Source organism: Xiphophorus hellerii, chromosome 17 (assembly GCF_003331165.1).
Source record: "Xiphophorus hellerii strain 12219 chromosome 17, Xiphophorus_hellerii-4.1, whole genome shotgun sequence".
Classification (NCBI taxonomy): Eukaryota; Metazoa; Chordata; class Actinopteri; order Cyprinodontiformes; family Poeciliidae; genus Xiphophorus; species Xiphophorus hellerii.
In genome coordinates, this window is record NC_045688.1 from 2209670 (window position 1) to 2229362 (window position 19693).

A 19693-nucleotide genomic window follows, 5' to 3' on the forward strand; every position below is an offset into this window, starting at 1 on the left:
CAGAGAAACTCAAGACGTGGTAATGATGAAGAGCATTCACACCAATAAAACGTTCTGAGGTTAAATATCTGATCCAGTACAGGAGAGGGTCATGGTTTCATATTTAATTAAACTCATTCAGAAATCTACATCAGCCAGGAAACGCTAGCATCATTGTTGTGCCTTCAGACCAGCGGTTATTTGTGTTGGTTTCAAAGGGAAATCTTAATGTTGACTTCAAACGAGGCCGGGCGCTGATCACCATGACCTCTCTGGTTCCTGATCCGACGCCTCATTCTCTTCTCTTATCTCAGTTTCCCATTAAAGCCGTGTTCTCCCACGTTTAATCAGAGTATTTAACGTCGCTCTGAGGCAGGTTTGTGATGTCGGAGGTAAAGAGAAATGAAAAACTTTCCCCGCTGCCGACTGTAAGTCGTTGTTCCGGTTCCGAAGGCCCACAGGCTGCTACCCAGAGCGGCATCGGCGCCGTTAGAGAAGCTGCTCCTAAATTACAGCTGGAGTGAAGCGAACGCAGCGAAGTTCAGCAGCGGGAGGCACCAAACTTCACTTCCCTGCTTCTGAATTTCATTTCAGGATTTATCTGGAGGAGGAAAGGCGCGCCGTGTCTGCTGGTCTGTTTATCACCCTGCAGCCTTCCTCCTTTCAGATGTCTCCTTCCACTGAAGCGACTCAATTTGTTTTGTTCCCCGCACATGTCTGAGAGCGTGTGTTGATAAGAGAGCTCGTGTGATTATCAGCCACAATTACAGAGACGGAGGAGGAGTGGGTGGAAGGAGGTGAGCTCCATTGATATGCTAATATCTGACACACACACACACACACGCCGAGTGAGGCCTACTGCAGTGTGACAGCCGGAGAATAGAGGCTCTCGTTCTCCGTCTCACCAACATTTCATTACAGTACAGCAAGAGATTGAAACTGCTCATTAGAGACAAAGAAGAAAGGTGTTGCATTCAAGGAATTCATGCAAACTGGAGCGTGCAGAAGGTGACACTTTAGTGGCTTTTAGATCTTCTCACACCAGAGCAGACTGGCAGGGTTGCACGTAGATGTGGTAATGTATATTTAATGAGACGGTTCGTACGCGTCGTCAATGTTAAAAGCAAGAACTTCAACAGCTCACAAGGTGCTTCCATGCAATAAAATGATATGCTACATTTGGTTCTAGTGCAACACATTAACTTTAACCAGAGTTAGTGTCTGGGCTGAAACTGCAGTTCCCGGTTTGTTTGGAGGGAAACTGAATCTTTCCGAGATGAAACTGAGTCCAGTTTGTTTCCTTCGCTGGAACATTCAAGGAAGCAAACTGGGAGCAGATTAAAGGTGTTTTCACACCGGATAGTTTGGTAGATTCGGTTTGATTTGGGACCAAAACTGCAACATTTGTTTCATTTCCAGCTGTTGTGGTTCTTTCTCACTTCACTGAGTCAAACCAAACAAACCCTTTAAAAAACCTGTTCCCCTCCTCGCCTGTGGGGGCGCTGCACCAAGAACCACTGAAGGAAACAACACAAAAACCTCTGAAGACACTGAAAACAAATGGAGTGACGTCTAATTTTAACAGTTGGAGGATTTCTCTTTGGATTTGCTAAAAGATAACGAGCCTTTCTCATGCTAGCACTGGGCTAGCATGTTTGATTTGGTTGCATTTACCCAAAATGCCCTGCTCTGTAGTCCACTTCCTGCTTTTGGAGCGGTCTCCCGTCCACTTGTTCATATAAACATTCAAACTGCACCAGTTCAACCCAACAGAGACCCAGGTTTGTAGGCGACCAGTTTGATTTTTGTTCCAGTTATTCATTCCCACCTGCCCAAACGAACCGGACCTTCCAGACAATCTGGAGTTGGTTTAAAGCAGACCAAACAGGACTGGTGTGAATACACCCCTAGTTCCCTTCAAATGGACCAAAGTTTATTTTTAGATGTTTAACTTGACGCTTAGATAATTTTGTCAGATCGTCTAACAAAACGGAACCAGATAAAGTTCTTATTGGATCATTGGTACTAAGGGAAAGTTTTCAGTCTGCTTCAACTTTTATCAACTTTAGTGGATGATAAATGTTGTGATGAACTTTATCCAAGACATGAAGCTTAAAAATCTTTAAACCTAAAGATAACAAGCAGCAAACCTTCCTACAAAGCTATATGTGGTTTATATTCTAATATATGCACATATATACAACATTTTCTCCAGTTTAGTAACCTGAGTTGCATTCTGCAGTTTTTGCCGTCTGTTAAATAGTATAGTGAAGGTGTGTGATGTTTATTCCATTTAATTTACACCAACAGATTTAGAGCACAGATGGGCTGAACATCTGTTCGAACGTGCGATTATTTTAAATAAGATGCAGATGACAGTTTTTAAATAAGCTGCAGACGACAGTTTCCGCTGCTTTCATGCATTAAAGTTGGTTTGACATTGAAACTTTTTCTCTTAAAACTCGCAGATGTGCTCGCACCTTCAGCAGCATTTCCTACACAGACGAGCACGCTGTAGCGATGTCAGATTAATAGTCCTGGGGTGCGTTTGAGGCCTCAGGCTGCAGATAGTACCTCAATCATCCATCAACCATGACTGCTGATATAATTACTACACACACACGCTCACACACACACCTTTCTGTTTTCTTAACGTGTCCCTATGAAACAACCACTTTCCTCTGAACATTTACCTCTGAGCTCCTTCTTCTCGTCTCGTCAGCCTTCCTCCTGATTGGCTCTGAAATAAATTGATGAATTATTATTGAATGCTCATTAATTACCACTTACTCAGTCAGCACTATTCTCTGGAACTAATTAAAGGTCAGCAAAGTAATTAAAATACCATATGGTTCAGCTGCAGCTAACATGAGTCTGACATCACTTAGAGATTCTAACAGATCAGATAAAGCCTGCATAAATCAGTCACATAAAACGGTGCTAAAATGAGCAGGAAATGGTTTAAAATCGCCTTTTTATAGAAAACAGCGCCATAAAACATACAGAACAGACTGTATACAAGTATGTACTGTATACATACTTAATATGTGTAGCTAATATTGACTAAATCTTTGTGTGAGGCCTGGTGACAAAAATGCGCTAACGTTAGCTAGCTTAGCTAGCAAACGTCAGTTAGCTAGGTAGCATGCTAGCATCACTTACACAAGGCTTACCTGTGACGTATTCGCCACCGTCTGTGAAAGTGACACACCAAACATTTTATAAGTCGCTGTATGTTTTCTTCTGGCTGTTTCTTTACAAATATCTTTATGACTTTATGCAGCCGAAATGAATCACTGAAGATTTTGCCGACATCTTCTACTCAGAGTTACTTATAGAGCGAGTGAAAGGTGGTGGAGATGGACGACAACGGAAAACAAAAATACATAATTAGCAATAAGTCACGTTATTCCTTTCATTTGAATCGAAATTCGAAATTAAATTCAAATTCAGAAATACTTTATTAATCCCAGAGGGAAATTAGATTATGAATTAAATATTATTAAATTATGTTTTAAATCCAATTATTTAAAAGGAAGTCAAATAAATTGGAAAATATTATGGTAATTTCGTGACATTTCTACAAGGCGTATTAGAGCCATTGTAAATGGTTAAAAAAATAACACCAAAAAAACTAAAAATTTTAGAATAAATTTTCTAGAAAAAACTCAGAAACTTCAGTTTGAAAAGTTGAAAATGTGCTACTGTAGATTAACCTCCAAATTGGAAATTTATAACTTCTAAAATTGCTATAAAAACACAGGAAAAGATTAATCTCTGAGAAAAAACATGAATGTTTCTGAGTTCGAAAAGTCAAAAATGTTTGAGTTTTGAAACTGAAATTTTTATGTTTTTTTCTCATAAATTTCTGAAATTAATCTAAACATTTCTGATTTTTTTTTCTAGCAAATGTTCAACTTTTCAGACTCAGAAATTTCCAAGTTCAAACTCAAAAATGTCCTTGTTTTTTTCTTTCTTGAAAATTTCTCAGATTTATCTCAAAATCATGAGTTTTTTTTCTGACAAATTTTCGACTTTCCAAACTCAGAAATGTTCTTATTTTTTCTAAGAAATATTCAGAGATTTGTTGGTGGAAATTTACTCCTTTTTTTCTATCTATCTATCCCTTACACGCCATCGTAGAAGATAGATTAGAGCAGTAATATAAAATACATAATAAGCAATGAGTCACTTTATTGCTTGGATTTGAATCCTTTTACATCCAATGAAAGGATCTTAAATAAATTGGACAATAATCTGGTAATTTGGTGATATTTTTTACCTCTGTGGTCTTAAAATAAAATCCTAAGACTGGACCATCAGAGTGTAAAGAGTTAAACATTCAAAAGTTTAAAGGAGGTCACATCAGGTTTACCTGTAAAGGCTCTTCAGTTTAAACTCATTTTTTAGTTATAATCCCAGCATAGATTATGAGCTTTATGAGAATATGCTGAAGCTACAAACTCAGACAAATCCTCTGAGACGTAAACAAAGTTAAGTAAAAGTGTTTGAACCTGTAAGAGTATTATCCTGATTTACATTAAACCACCTCACCAGCAGGAAACGCATTAAAATCAGTGAAATAAAAGCATCGAGTCCAGCTTTGGTGTCTAAATGTGAGCGAAGTCAAACAGAAATTGAATTAAAATTGCAAATGAATCCTGGATGTGTCTCGACCCGAAGAAAATCAGCTCAGCTTTCATTCATATTGAAATGAAGCAGCGAGGAAGCAGAAACAAAGTCGGATTAGGAGGAATAAGGAAACGACAGAAGAGGAACGAGGGAGACGGCAGAGGAGGAGTCGAGAAGTGAGAGGACAGAAGAAGGAAAGAACGTCAAATCATCTGTTTGTTGGTGAGGCTTTTTCAGAAGAAATAATCCACCGTCAGCAGACAAACGACTTCACCCAGTAAGGGAAAACGAGTCAGCAGAGGTCAGGAGATTTCTGACGAAAGCAACCAGAGTTCAAACATTAAATCAGCCTGAGTTCTGGTTAACTGGGTCCATTACAAACTGGTCCATTACAAACTGGTTCTGGACTGGATTAGATAATATGAACACAAAATATCATCCTATCACGATTTATTCTGCTGGACAATAAATTGTTCCAGAAATTAATGTGATAAACGATAATATTGTTGTTTCCAATAATATAAGAACACATTCTCAAAGAGCAATAAACTTTAAAAACTAATGAACAGGCAGATTATTTCACTTGTAACATGAGAAAAATATCTTGTTATAAGTGAAATAATCTGCCAGTAAAATTAGTATTTTTTAACCAATATTAAGGAATTATTGACTTGCTGAAAAGTTACTTGTAAGTTAGTTTTGTCTTATTTCAAGTGTATTAAAATATTAGCGCTAAAGCACTAAAATACTTTAGAACTTATATTTTGAGTTTTTGCAGTAACGGCAGAAGCGTTGTGGCAGCATGGTGTCAGTTAGGGCGCAGCTGCACCTTTAAGTGGTCAGAAACGGTTGTGGCATTAATGTTATACTGGCTGCGTTTCCACTGCAAATCTGCACAAAACTTTGTCTATAAAAAAAGCCAAACAATTTCACAATTAAAATCACACATGAATACGTTTGTAAACATGACAAGTCATTAAAAACATGCAGCGTCCTCATCATCCTCCACTTCCTGTCATTGTCTTCTTTGACGTCTCCGCCAGTAGTAACATCCTGTTTTGATCAAGTGTTCCCATTGCAATATTACAAAATAAACCAATTTCAATACAGCTAAAAAACTCATTTTTTTAAATCAAAAACAAGTTTTTTTTAATTGTCTTGTTTTTATGAAGCAAATTTATTTTCAAAATGTCAAATTGTGCAATTTTAGCTTCTCTCTCTAACACAGTTAGTGAGCTTTAGCATTACTGCTGCTGAAAACATCCAAACATGAACACAGTTAGTCGGTCCTTTGCATTCATGGCACATTTAAATCTTTTCCCAATTGCAATATTGTAAACACCCCAAACTGGAGCAACACGACACACTGAATTACAACAATCATTGCAGCAATAAGATCAAGGGGTTACACTGCACTATAAAACTTGTATTTTGAATAAATCTGAATAAATGTGGTGGTGTCTGCAGGGCTGCTCCAGCAGATCCGTCCTGTTGTAAGACGCTGATCTTCTCGTCCCGCTGAGATCAATAAAAGCTGCCAGTACATCAGGCCTGTCTGAACTCCAACCCCACTAATGCGCCGAGCACAATGCGAACATCTCACTCCGGCTTCAAACGTCCAACTCCAACACGCCTCAATAATGCACAACGGAGCTGATCTATTATGTATTTACAGCAACGCAGCGCTGCTTTATCATTTCAGCTTTTTCCAGTAATATTAATAATAAAAAAATATATGTGTTATCCTCCCAGTGGTGTAATTACCATGGCAACCATGTCTCATGCATGTTATCAGAAAATGAATTATGAGATTCTCTGTGTTTTGCCCTCCGTCTTCCTGTCCTCCATTAAACTCAGTTTTATCGAAAAAGGTTTTCCAGACAACATTTAGAATAATAACGACAGTTTCTTTTCCTCTTTTCTCTTTTCCAACTGATGAGTCACAACCTACACTTTGAATTTTTCATAATTACATCAAAAAATAAACTACTTAAATGTTTAAAACACCTACAGCTGCAAAAACCCATGAACATTGCAAGTATGAAACTAAATAATTTAAAAACAGGAAATGAGTCCATATATGGACGATGATGCAGCTCCTGGTTAATAGAAGGTTATTGATAAACATATCAGCTCCATTTTATGATAATAGCCGTAAAAAGTAAAAACTGAAGCTAAGACAAGATTTTCATATCAGCTAAACTTTATGCTCACAAACAACACCGGTGATCAGTGAGCGTCCAAACGTTTTGCAGTGGGGGGCAAAACTAGCAAATTTAAACTAGTGGCGGATCAAAAAATTCATCAAATTAAAAATACAAAAATTAATTAATGAAGGAGAGTGACTGAGTTGTTTCTTTGTTTTGATTTCCCTTCAATCTGCAACATGGAGAATCAGCTAAAAGTGACTTATCAGGTCAAACATGTAAAGTTGTTAAAGTGGAAATAAATCAGCAAAGATATCAGAGGCTCAGTTAACAGGCCAAAGGTCAAAGTTCACCACAGGAAAGTATGGCTGTTTTTAAGACTGAGTCCAATTTATCCAATGAAACTGAACTAAAATAGTAAAACCAAACCCTCTTTATTTCCAATTTAGTAAAAAGAAAAATTACATTTGGACAAAAATAACTTCAGTCATTATTTTAGGAAGGTAAAAATATGGAAAGCTGAATTTGACTGAAACAACATTTACGGACTAATGGGCCAAAAACACTAAGCTGGAGAACTCAACCACCTGTCACTGTTTTTTGTCTGAATGGCCTAGTCAAAGTTCAGACTGCTTAGAAACAGAACCAGGCTTTTACGTCTGTATAAGCGTATAGTTGAATTTTTAAAATAATTTGTCTTGCCATAAAGCTGTGATAGAACAGTTTTTCGTGTGGTTCCTCTCGGGGTGAATCCGTTTTTCCTCAGAGTGAAGCGACACATCGACTCCTTCGCTTCCATTTCCATTCATAAGAACCCAGAGACACTCCTCCGTTTCTGCTTCTGTCTCCCTCTCCATCTTCTGTTTACCTCATTTCTCTTTCTGTCACTTTCCTTCCCGGCGCCATTAATCTCAGCAGCCTCCGCCCACAAACACACCGCCGCGTTTCTGCGATGTCTCCAGACGTTTCTCTGACGTCTTCATAAGCAAACGCAGCAGAAAACACGTTGATTGCTCTAAAAACTGATTAGAAGAGCGAAAAGAACGGATCCAGTTTGGCAGGACTGGTTTCCCTCCTGATGCATCCTCACAGCGAGGGTAAAACCGCTCCAGAGTCTCCGTGGAGTGATTTCCCATGATGCCGTGGGAAAGCAGCGGCGTCATTCATCAGAAGTTTGGAGAGACGTCAAACACATGTAGCGCTCTGAGCTCTGGGGGTTCTGGTTCTGATCCAGTCCCTGAACTCGACACATCCTCCTCCCTCCATCAAATTAGTAAAAGCTCCTCCAGCTGCGGTTTGCCGGGGATTCTGGGAAAAGTGGGCCAGCGGCAGTCAGAGTGACGGCGTCGCCGCTCACCGGTGGGAACGCTCATCAGCCGCCGCTCCTCTGTGGCGCCGGAAACAACACAAACTTGTTTCTGCTTAATTATTCAAGCCAGAAAGCAAATCCTGGGCGAATTACTGAAAGTTTTCCTGCTGCAAACATTTTAAAGTGTCTCAGTTTAAACAGACATTAAAGCTTAAAGTGATATTTGCCTGTTTTTGTTTGCAGAACTGATTAGGAGTCGATCCGGCGGAGAATCGGAGCGCCTGCTGGGAGGATGATTGTTCTCAGGCTGCGGCTCTCACCGCTTCCCTCATGATCCACACATAAAACCAGAAGCAGAATTTTATTCTGCAAAATTCACACATTAACGCAAACGTTTGATTACATCAGAGGAGTCTGAGATCAATAATCGACTGTAGAACCAACTTTTTCCTCAGCAACGTTACTTTAGCTCAAAGGAAAAACAAGACATTTTCTAAATCTGACTAAATATTAATTTTCTGTTGACTTTAAGTTATGTGCAAGTAAAAGAAAAATTTAAATATTTTAGGAAATGAAGATAATGGCAAAAATATCAGGAGTTAAGCAAGAAAAAGGTAAAAGTATTTTATTTTCTGTCCTTTATGAGATTATTTGCCTTATTTGAGCAAATAAAGCTCAGTAAAAATACTGAGATTTATTTCAGTAACATTTTTCTTTAAAGAAAAATGTTTTTCTTTTCTTTGGATGGGAAGAAAAAAAAATCCCATCAGTTTTTTTCTACTTGCCCTTCAGGGTCCAAACAAAAAGAAATATGTAAAAAAATAATTTTCTTTTTTCCTCTGTTGGTTTAAAAAAAAATCAAAATTCAATTCCACTGAAAAATACTTTATTAAAGGGAAGGAAAATTAAATAAGTGCTGCTAAAAAACAATTGTTGCTGTGGAGATTAAATAAATAAATGAAATAAATTAATTTAAAATAAAAATAGCAATGAATAAATTAATACATTTCTATTATAGCAAGAAATACTTAATAGAAATATAGAGTAACAATTAAAAAATGTGAAAATTAAGTTTTTCTACATTTGATTTAGTTTTTATTTCAGTTAAAAATGTTTTGTCAGTTTCAGCTTTTGTTATTTTGTTAGGCTTGAATAGCTTCGTTGCTATGCTAACTCCTGTTAGCTCAACTTGAAAACGTTAACAGTCTTCTCCAGCGACCAGAGATCGGATTAGGACGCAGAAATTAGCGTCAGATTTAACGGCGGACAGAAACAGTAGAAAACAAAAAGACTTTTGCATGCAAAAAAACAAAACATTTTTTAAATTTATGTAGTCTATCAATATTAGCATGTTAAAGAGTTTTTCTGTCATTTCTCAGCTTCATTCTCGGACCACAGAAAGTTTTACTTCAGACAGTTTGGAAATCCCAGATTACTGAGGAGCTTCACTAACGTTGCCTTTGGCTCCCAGTTCTGGAAAAAACACCTAAACACCTCATTTAAACCACAACATTCATGTTTGATCAAATTTAGTTTTTCTCCCTTAATGATCTGCCAACCATCCTGGTCACATGCAGGGATGTTTCTCTGTGTTTTAAGCCTCAAACATCCAGAAATTATGTAGATTTTTATTGTCTGTGGAGATAAAACCTTTAAAAGCTGTTATGTGATTCTGTGATTCTTCCATCGGGTTGAGCTGCTCGTCCTGCTGCAGGCGAGGAGATGATGGATCTAAATCACCGACGCTCCTGGCAGCTATGCTACATCCTGCCTACAGGGGGAGCGGGGCAGTAATTCATCCTGCTGGTAATGGAGGAACGATGGACTTTATCCAACATCTCTGAGTGAAACGGCGTTTGGATCGGCTAAAATATCACCTGGTGCAGGTTTTAGAGAGCAGGCTGAACGGTTTATGAGAGCTGAAAAAAATACCAAAGCCGCTCCAGAGCTTTTAAATGGAAACGTAGCTCCTTATAAACTTGCTTTAATGGTTAATCAGATTTTTTTTTACATTAACTGGACCCATCAGACATTTATGGCTTATTTAAAGGGGCAGCATCCTGTGATTTAAAAAAATCTTTCCATCATGTTATAATGTTTTTCCCTCATCAAAAACAAACCTGCAGTGTTGTTTGACTATTTCATGTTTGAGAAATCCTTTAATCTCCATGGCAACCAAGGAACAAAAACGCCTGGGTGAACCTAGCCCCGCCTTTGAGGCGCAGCTCCTCCCCCACTCAGCTCCTTCAGACTAGCCAGCAGCAATTAGCAAACACATCTGCTGAGCTCACAGTAGAAGTTACTCCTCTGGCTTATAAAAGAGGCCCAATTTCAAGCCATTAAATTACAAAGTAAAATTTCTTCCATGTAGCACATTAGCAACAACTAACATTAACATAGTTACTTTTTGTGCTATAAAATGGCTCTAACACAAAACTCTGTTCCTTCAGAGAACCAACTATTATTTGCATTTTACATGAATTTTCCCTAATTTGCAGCTGAAATGAGTTTGACAGACGTAGCTGGATTTTAGCTGAAAACAGTCAACTTGTCCTCCATTTGTTTGGGTTTCTCATCATCTAAAGTCTAGAACTGAACCAGAATCAAAGAAAACCCATAGAAACCAACAGAAAGCTCAACTGTGGAAGAAAACTTTAAAAGGTTGCAGAAACGTCTGGATGCTTGAAAGGAAAACACAGAAGTCTGGTTTAGAGCAGCGCTGAGACTAAAAAGGATGATTTCCAGTAATGACAGAGAGGAAGAAACTAAAATCATCTCCACTCACTCAGGTGTCATTTTCCTCCAGAAGAGCAGCTCTGATGTTTGGCAGCCAGTATTCATCACATTCAAACTATTTACTAGAACATAACAATCATGGCGGCTCGGCTTGCGGCGCTCTGCCCTCCACATTACAGAGCCGCTGGAAATTAAAAAAAAAAGATCTCATTTATTTATAAACAACATTTTATGCAATTTATTTGATGGGAAGAATCCAGCAGGAACCGTAAACAGAGCCGGAGTTACAGCTCAAAGCAGGTGCATGAGTCAGGGTGGCCTAGTCAAAGTCCAGACATAAACTCAGATGAGAATCTGTGAAAAGATTTGAAAACACAGATGTTTTCTATTCAATGGCTGCTGGAAAAGATGAGTGTTTTGCTGGATTCTTGTTGGTTGTGCAGGAGCTTGCACTTCTGCTTTTCAAAGACATATGATTGCATAAAAGTGCATCTGTTTTCAGCCATTTTCATGTGTGAGTGTAAACGTTGAGTTTGGGGGCGTGGCCAGCAGCAGCTTATTGGATTTAAAGTGACAGAGGCCCTAAAGGAGAAAACTAAAATCTCACTTTCTGTAGGTAATGAACATGTTTAATATGTTCAAGGAAGCATATCAAGTCAGCTTTAAAATCCCATTTAGACACATTAAAGTTTGATTTGTCCAGGTGAGAGGGGGATAGTTTTAACTTTGCTGCCGGTTTTTCTTCCCAGCGCAGAAACTGTTCAGAAAGAAACTGAGTTCAAAAAGCTAATTTTCTCCAGTCGGCTCACATCCGCTCACAGGGAGCTCTGAAATCAATCAGTTCATGGACTCATGCTTTGTTTACACCTCTCCCCCAGATGACATGTTTCAAATAACAGCCACAGAAATATTTGTCAAAATCCTGCTATCAGCGGCACTCAGGTGTTCCCAGAACGCCATCAGGAATGCCGATCGCCGTCCGGGGAACGCGACATAATACGGCGCTTCGCTGAGAACAAGCACCCCCCTCCACCCGACCCGTCGCCTCCTAACAGCTGCCAGGCTGTTGTGTTTATTTGCATTTAGAGTAGAAAGGTAGGAACCCTCCACAAGTGGACACCAGAGATGCATGTTAATGTGGGCTGTCCACTGGAGACGGCCGCATGTGGAGCTGCATGTTAACAGCAGGTGCAAACAGCGACACAACACGGGGCGGTACACTCCCACTGAGACCCACCGAGACCCACTGAGACCCACTGAGACCCACAGAGACCCACCGAGACCCACTGAGACCCACAGAGACCCACTGAGACCCACAGAAACCCAGAGACCCACTGAGACCCACCGAGACCCACTGAGACCCACAGAAACCCTGAAAAAAGACAAAGCGAACTTTTCTAGGTCTGTCTCAAGCTATAAATCAATTAATCGCCTCATAAATGAAAACAAACTCATTAATTTCCATTTGATTTACTGTTTTTCTCTCTTTCTACCAAAAACTGGGTGATAAAAGTTTTCAGTTTGGTGTTTTGGTCTCAACTGTCCATTTCTTTGAAGGACAAACTTGTTCACAGAAACTTCATAATTATTTTTATTTGTTTATTTTGGATATTTAAACTGTCTTCCTGTTCCAGCATTAAATGTTCATTAGAATTTGAGAACGTGTTCTTATTATTATCCCATTATCATGATATTACTTAAAAATGATCTCAAAACGATATTATCGTTTATCGCAATAACTTCTGGGACAATTTATTGTCCAGCTGTATCTGTTATTGTGACAGGCCACTGACAGCTTGTTTTAGTTAATAATCCTTGAATATGGATTTTAAAAAGCATTAGTTCCTGTGGCAGCTTTTTTAAAACAATTTTATTATAAAAGAAAACATTTACCAGTACTTTTAAAAAAATTGTTAAACAAATTACTTAAAAGAAGCTCCTTTATTCTGCTGAGAATATTAAGAGAAAAATGTGAATAAAGATGTAACATCAGTAAAATGAAGAGGTAATTTTATAACTAAAATACCAAACATAAAATGAGGAATGTTGAGCTTCTTGTGACGTTACGATTTGGTGTCAGTTTTAAAAAATAAGCAAAAAATTAATCTGCATCAACTTATTATTGGTAAAAACTGATTTGAGTCGATCTAAGCTTTGCTCTCATTGAAACATTTTGTTGTAATTTTAAGGCTTTCATCTGGTAACACTGCAATTTTATTCCACTAATGTTGTGACTTTTTCCCGTATCTTTTTAAAAAAGCTCTTAGTGTTTCCCTGACACTCTGTTGTACCACTTTAGAAGACGGTTTGAACGTTTTTTCTCCTGAATACATTTCCATCTCCTTTCCTTTCTTCACCATGAACAGAAAGCTAACCACCGTTTTTACTCTGACTCCTTAAAAAGCCTCCAACACCAACAGACTTTTGCTTCTGCCAAGTTTTTAAGGTGAAACCACAACAGAAACTCGCCTCTCTGGAACATTTCCATCAGGTTAATGTGACTTCAGGTGAAACACGTTTTGGTTTTTCAGGCAAACAGAATAGTTTTTGTTGTTTTTGTTTTAATACGGTCCAACACAAGAAACCAACACAATGTAAACAGGAAGTAGGGCTAAAATGTTGCCTGCAACTTCCTGTTTCTTTCAGATTTTGATCGTGCGCCTTCAGTCATCATAAACACCATTTTCACCAACACAAACAGTTTCAGATTGCACTTTCTCTTTAAATATCACATTTGTATATTTTACAGTGTTTACTGTACATGTGGTGTGCTTTTAATGCCTGTAAACCCGATTTCCCTGACTGGACGTTAACGGCTGATAATGCACACAGTAATTAGCTTTTGTCACGTCGTCAACAATTATCGCAGCCGCCGTCATTCGCTCTGCCTTTCCTCCTGATCCAATTAGAGCTTCTAATGACCAGAATCATAATTAGCCGCCCTCATTCTGCCGTTCCCATTATCATCATCATCATCTTCATCACGCTCACACATCACTGGACACGATGTACAGAAGGAGGCAGGCCTGTTCATTCGTATATGGCTCAGTTATGAACATCAAAGCTGGATCAAACAGCAGAGGAACAACTCCGAAAAGTTTCTCCGGTCCGAGGTTCTGAAAATGTTCTGTCAAGATCCGTCGGAAAGTTTAGTTTCTCCAGAGCAAAATAAATGGTACAATCCAAGTAAAGTTCGTGATTTGTTCCAAAAATGCGTCCAAAGACTCCACTGCGCTGAAGACAACCAGATATGTCCAAAGTCCACAGAACCGTCTGACAAACCGGGAAAGCCGAACTCTGAGGTCCATCAGGGAGTGGTCTCAAAGTCCAAACAGTCCAAACAGTCCAAACAGTTGTCCATAATCATGTCCAATCTGGTCCGTCGTCAACATAAGAAATCTGCTGTAAAAAGCAACATCATCTCCATAAAAAACAACCAAATTTTTAACCTGGATCAGCTGAGTCAGCAGATTTTATCCTCCATTTTAGGCCAGAAAAACAACATGAGTTGGTAAAGATGTTAGAGATTCAAAAATGCACTAAATACGTATTTGATCATCAGTGAATTATTACTATTAGAAATAAGGGTTTTATTCTTGGGGTTTCAATAGGAAATGAAATGGGACCAGATTAAAGTCAGATGTTGGAAGATCTTCATAATGAGGGATTTTCACCTCTAACGTAAACATGTCTGAATTTATAAACGGAATATTGATCTCGGCCTTAAATAGAAAAACGGGTGAAAATTGAGACTTTCATGTATAATTAATAGCTTTGTCGTAAAATGCTGTCGGACATTTAGACTTCAAATGTTTGTCAAACCTGTTATTTTCCAACCTGCCAGAACTAAATGTCTGACAGCATTGTGTCTTTCATGTTGCAGCCATTTTTGTTTTGTTTTCTCTTTGAAATCTTCAAACATTCTGCAGCTCATTAAAACAAAAGACCGACCAGAACATCGTCGCTCATCAGAGAACAATTATTCCTGCACATGTGGGGCTCGAAGTGTTCAAGCTGTTGTCATCTTTATTATTTTTTTGTTGTTTAGTTTCTCGTTCTGAAGCAACGAAAACCTCAAACTGTTGAAGTTTTTGCTCTTTGACTTCAAGCTGCGTCAGTGTGAATGCTGCGAAGCGGTAATGAGTCTGAATGAGTTTTCTGAACAGAGGAGACCTGGTTCAAACCGTGTTAATCACAGCAGTGATCGACATGCCTTCAAATTAAAGCTGGTTAAATAAAGAAAACAAATAAAAGTCAGATTTTAACTGAATCTCTGGCTTTCTATCACACAGAAAGGTTTCTCATTCTAAAGACAAAAATGTTGTTTGTTCACAATGTTTTCAGGTTAAACTTGATTTTAGATGTTTAGCTCAGTGAGAACTTTGAAGTTAAGAACCGTCTGCTCTGATTGGCCCACACTGGTGGTCTGATGAGCTCGTCTGCTCTGATTGGCCCACACTGGTGGTCTGATGAGCTCCTTTGTTCTGATTGGTCAGTTAAAGTTCTAAACTTGCTGCTAATTTTGAGAGGTTTCAGACCTTTCTAAGATCCACAGCAACTAGGTTAGATTTTTCTGATTAAGACATTTGGAAACTGAAATGTTAAAAGTATTTTGTTTTTACTCGTGTCATCGATAGATCTCTGCAAATGAATTGTTTATTTTTCCATCTATTAAGATTGTTTGCCTCAAATTACTTCCTGTGTTAATGCGGCTAACGTAGCATAGATATCCCACTAATGCCTGTAGATGCATATTTCACACAGTCCTCTGGCAGAAATCCTCTGCTGCCATCTAGTGATTTGAAATTAAACCCAATTATGTTTAATTTCACCAACTTGCATTTATATATCCAAATGATCCCTCCCTTACTTAATTTAGCATCCCAGACAACAAAATCAATAATTTTTTAATTTTTTTGCACAGAGTTGTAAAGAAATTCAGCCAGGAAAAGGTTTTTGTGTATCGTATAAAAAACATTTAAGAGGTTGTTGTAGATGCGTTTGTGTTTGTTTCTGTAGGCTCATAACTGACTTAAAAAAACAAAACTAAGAAACTCAAAGTAAAATAAATTTTTGTTAGTATCTATTTTGTGTCTGTTTTCTAAATATAAATTGGGTTGAATTTTTCACAAAGGAAAAAACCAAAACCAATGTTGCACACCTGCCATAATGCTATCAATTTAAATTAACCTTTTTTATTTTAATCACCTCTAAAAACAAAAGGTTTCAACAGTCCACCTCCCCACAGATTTACCATTTAAACTTTATATCACTTATATGGCTTATGTTTAATTAAATTCAAGATGTTAGCAATCAGTTTACTTTTTTTCAATGTAAAGAAATAAAACATATGCGAAGAGCTTAAGGGTATAGTTGGCCAAACATCCCGGTTTTCTTTAAATTCCGAAGTTTTTGTTGTTTCATTTTGTTGGTTGAAGTTGGTTGTTATTTTGTTGATGGATATAAAATCTGAGGCTAGCTAACCCATGCCTGGATCAACTGTTGTCACGTTTTTACAGCACAATTTGACCACAAGGGCTTCATGTTGAGAAACACCATCGATGAACACATTAAACTTCTTTTAAAACAAAACCAGTTCAGAAACCAGCCCATTAACCAGTCAGGCCAGTTGTTTTGAGTACATCCGTTAGCTAGAAGTCCATTAGCCTAGCAGTCAGAGGCAGTTAGCTTCGCTCCAGCGAGCCGGCGGAGCGTTAGCCGTAGGTGGAGCTTGGAGGTTTGCGAAGCCACTGGTAGAAGTGCCGCCGGTGGAGGCGGTGCCAACGGACGTTCCCCTCTACGATTTCCAACGCTCGGGGCAGCGCAGGCCCCGCCCCCACGCCGCTGGACTGGATAAACTCCTTTAACTGGAGGGGTAATGGTGGAAGGAGAGGATGGGACGAAAACAGAAATGTTAAAAAACAAGAGTTATTGGTGTTGGAACTAACATCAACTTCAACCAACCCAGTAAAACTGTGAATGTTTAAGTTGTGTATTTTTATTAAACAAATATTTTTTTTATCTCAAACAGATATTAGCTATTTGATGAATCGGCAAATACAACTAATTCAGACTTAGTAAGTCAGTAGTGTGTCATGAAATGGACAAAAGAGAAAGTTTCTAAGGCTATAAAATCATGAGATCTTATAAAATCCAAGGCATTTTTAAATTTAAATTTGTCGTAAACTGGTGTTTTATGTCTGCTGGAATGCACAAAGATCATTTCCAAGCAGTGAATGCTGTTAAACATGATTTTCATGATTTGAGTTATTGATATAAAAATGTTTCTTCAGTGATAATATGACAAACACTGTCTGTGGCTGAGTTTCCATTATAAATGTACGCAAAACTGTCAATATTCCGCTAATGTTGACAAAATAAAATTTCGCAAGTGTCAGATAAATAAGAAACAAAATTAAAATCACATGTTAATAAACTTGAGTAAGTCATAAGTCATCAAAAAACATGCAGTGCCATCATCCTCCAACCAGTTCCTGTCGTCTTCTTTTTCATCATTTCTGCCAGTAGTAACATCCAGTCTTTGATCATGTGACTCATGATGCGGAAAAAAAAGTGTTTTGCCAAATAAACCAATTTCAATATGGATAAAAAAAACCCCGCCAAAACTAGCTGCCATATTTCTGTTAAGCTAATTAATTTTTTAAAAGTCAAATTCTGTCAATAGAAACGCAGCTAATGTCTTTCTGCATCCTGATCCTGTAAACCAGACAGAGGAGCGATTATTTACTGGAGACTTTTAATGGGGTTTAATGACACTGGACTCCAACCGTGGAAGATCAGACAGTTTCTGAGATGTTTTATTTTTTTTACCGAACCAGTTCTGATCAAGCACTGGAAACATTTCAGCTGAAAACCCCAAAGTGTGTGACAGTAATTTAAAGAAAAGCATCTGAAAAGAAGATTTTTTAATGTGAAAAGAGAAATAATTCAACTTGTTTCAGGTCAAAGACCAAAGAGAACTTGGTTCTGTACACAGTTTGATAGATCCAGTGGAGCACAGAAGGAAACCTTTCCCTTTAAGTCTCTTTACTTTGAATCATTTGTTAACGCTGCACTCTCTTCCCTCTCCACAGTTTCAGTTTCTATTTACTTTTTCCTTCCCTTTCTTCCTTTTTGATCCCCAGAGTGATTCACCCAGACACTTGTTCAGATCTGAAATAAAAACCCCTTGTCAATCTTTCCCTTTGTTGAGGTTTTGTATTCCGGTGTCCCGAGGGAAATAATGATGTTTTGTTCCGAGGTTTCACTGACAATCAAGGCCATAGAGAGACTGTAATTTGTTACCATAACAACAAGAAGAGCAGAAAAAAGGGCGAAGGGATAGATTTTCATTGAGGAACACCGTTAACCTTTCAGCTTTTATGTTATTCCTGCTTCATGTATTTATCCAGGCGTCTTTGCTTTTGTCTGAATAAAACAGGTGAAGCGGCTGTGAAATGACTCGACATAGAAATGATTAATCCAGCTTTACTTACCCAGATTAATCAACCCTGAATGTAAAATATTGATGAGGTGGTGAGTCCCAGGAGAACGTGTTAATACGCCGTGATTAATTGGTGTCTCAGATTTCCTAACGGCCGCAGATCAAATGCTTTTTCAAGTCCTGCTGCTTCATACTTCACTGAAGTACCAAAAGATTTACATTTGCTAAATTGGTAATAAAAAGGAACATTTATCCTGGTCGACAGATTTTCTTCTTTTTATGTCCAAACTCATAACAGTATATCAGTTCTACTAAATATCACAGGGCGGAGGAACAACATTAGCTTAAAAATCGAAAAGATATACAATATTTAAGTCCCTGATAGTCCGGTAGATTTTGAACCAAAGTTGCAACATTTGTTGCATTTTCAGTTGCTTCAGTTCTCTTTCTCACTGCGCTGAGTCAAACTAACCAAATTAATTAAGCAACCTGTTCCCCTCTTCACCTGTGGGGGCGCTGCACCAAGACCCATTGAAGGAAACAACATGAAAACCTCTGAAGAAGACAAAGTGGAGCGCTGTCAGATTTTAGCGATTAGAGGATTTTTCTTTAGTGTTTGGCTAAAAACCACGAGCCATTTCCCGTTAGCACTAAGCTAGCGGATTTGTTTTGGTATTTACCCAGAATGCCACGCGCTGTAGTCCACTTCCTGTTTTTGCATTTCAATCGAACAGAGTTAGGTTTGTAGGTGGACCAGAGTTTGAGTTTCAGGTCAAATACACATTCGCACCTCCCCAACAAACCAGACTGGAGTTGGACTGAAGCTGTTTTCACACCAGATCGTCCTGCAGACTCGGTTTGTTTTTGGACCAAAACCGCAACACTAGTTTCATTTTTTTGTTTGTGTTTCTGTATTTACCTCATTGAGTTCTCTCTCCGTGTTCAGGAACTCTGTGACTCCACCGATGAGTTTTGAATTCATGAACAAAGCTTCTCCGTATCTGGACAGAAACGGCGACGCGGTTAGAGGAGCACACAGAAACAGGAAACAGGAAGTAAACCGGGACAAGGTTCTCCTGTCTCACCGCGCGTTCAGGATCTCCCACTTGTCTCTGAAGTATTTCCAGGCCAGGTTCCGACCTTGCGGGTTTCGTCCAACATGGATGATGACATCGATCACGTCCTGCTCGGGGACCAGGTCGGAGGTCAGAGACAGGTTCAGTAACCTAGAAAAAACAAACGCAAGAAGAAGAAAAACATGATTTAAAGAAGGTTTGTAAAAAAGGATAAACTTCTACCAACTATAATTCATTTTAAAACAGGATGTAAAAGTCAAAAATCAAATCATCAAGGTAGAAAATCACTTCAGAAAAAGTTCTGGTAGGTTAAGCATTTATGTCTGCCGTACTTTCTATGTAAAATATCTAGGACTGAATCGATTAATCG

General features: G+C 38.4%; 1 protein-coding gene and 1 long non-coding RNA gene across 2 annotated transcripts in view; both read right to left on the reverse strand.

Annotated features, from left to right (window-relative positions):
- Nucleotides 1-2936: 2936 nt before the first annotated feature.
- LOC116737052 (uncharacterized) lies at nucleotides 2937-3654 on the reverse strand. The gene is made up of 2 exons (XR_004342725.1): nucleotides 3191-3654; nucleotides 2937-3152 (listed from the first exon to the last, which is right to left on the reverse strand). It is a non-coding gene; the product is annotated as an uncharacterized LOC116737052 (long non-coding RNA).
- Nucleotides 3655-12951: 9297 nt separating this feature from the next.
- Nucleotides 12952-19693, reverse strand: part of LOC116736546 (thyrotropin-releasing hormone-degrading ectoenzyme) — a 153888-nt gene continuing 147146 nt past the window's right edge. The window contains exons 18-20 of the mRNA XM_032589039.1: nucleotides 19333-19473; nucleotides 19167-19248; nucleotides 12952-16670 (exon numbers count right to left, since the gene is read on the reverse strand). Of these exons, the coding sequence (XP_032444930.1) occupies nucleotides 16518-16670; nucleotides 19167-19248; nucleotides 19333-19473 (376 nt within the window). The 3' untranslated portion in view covers nucleotides 12952-16517. The remainder of the gene's footprint in view (nucleotides 16671-19166; nucleotides 19249-19332; nucleotides 19474-19693) is intronic.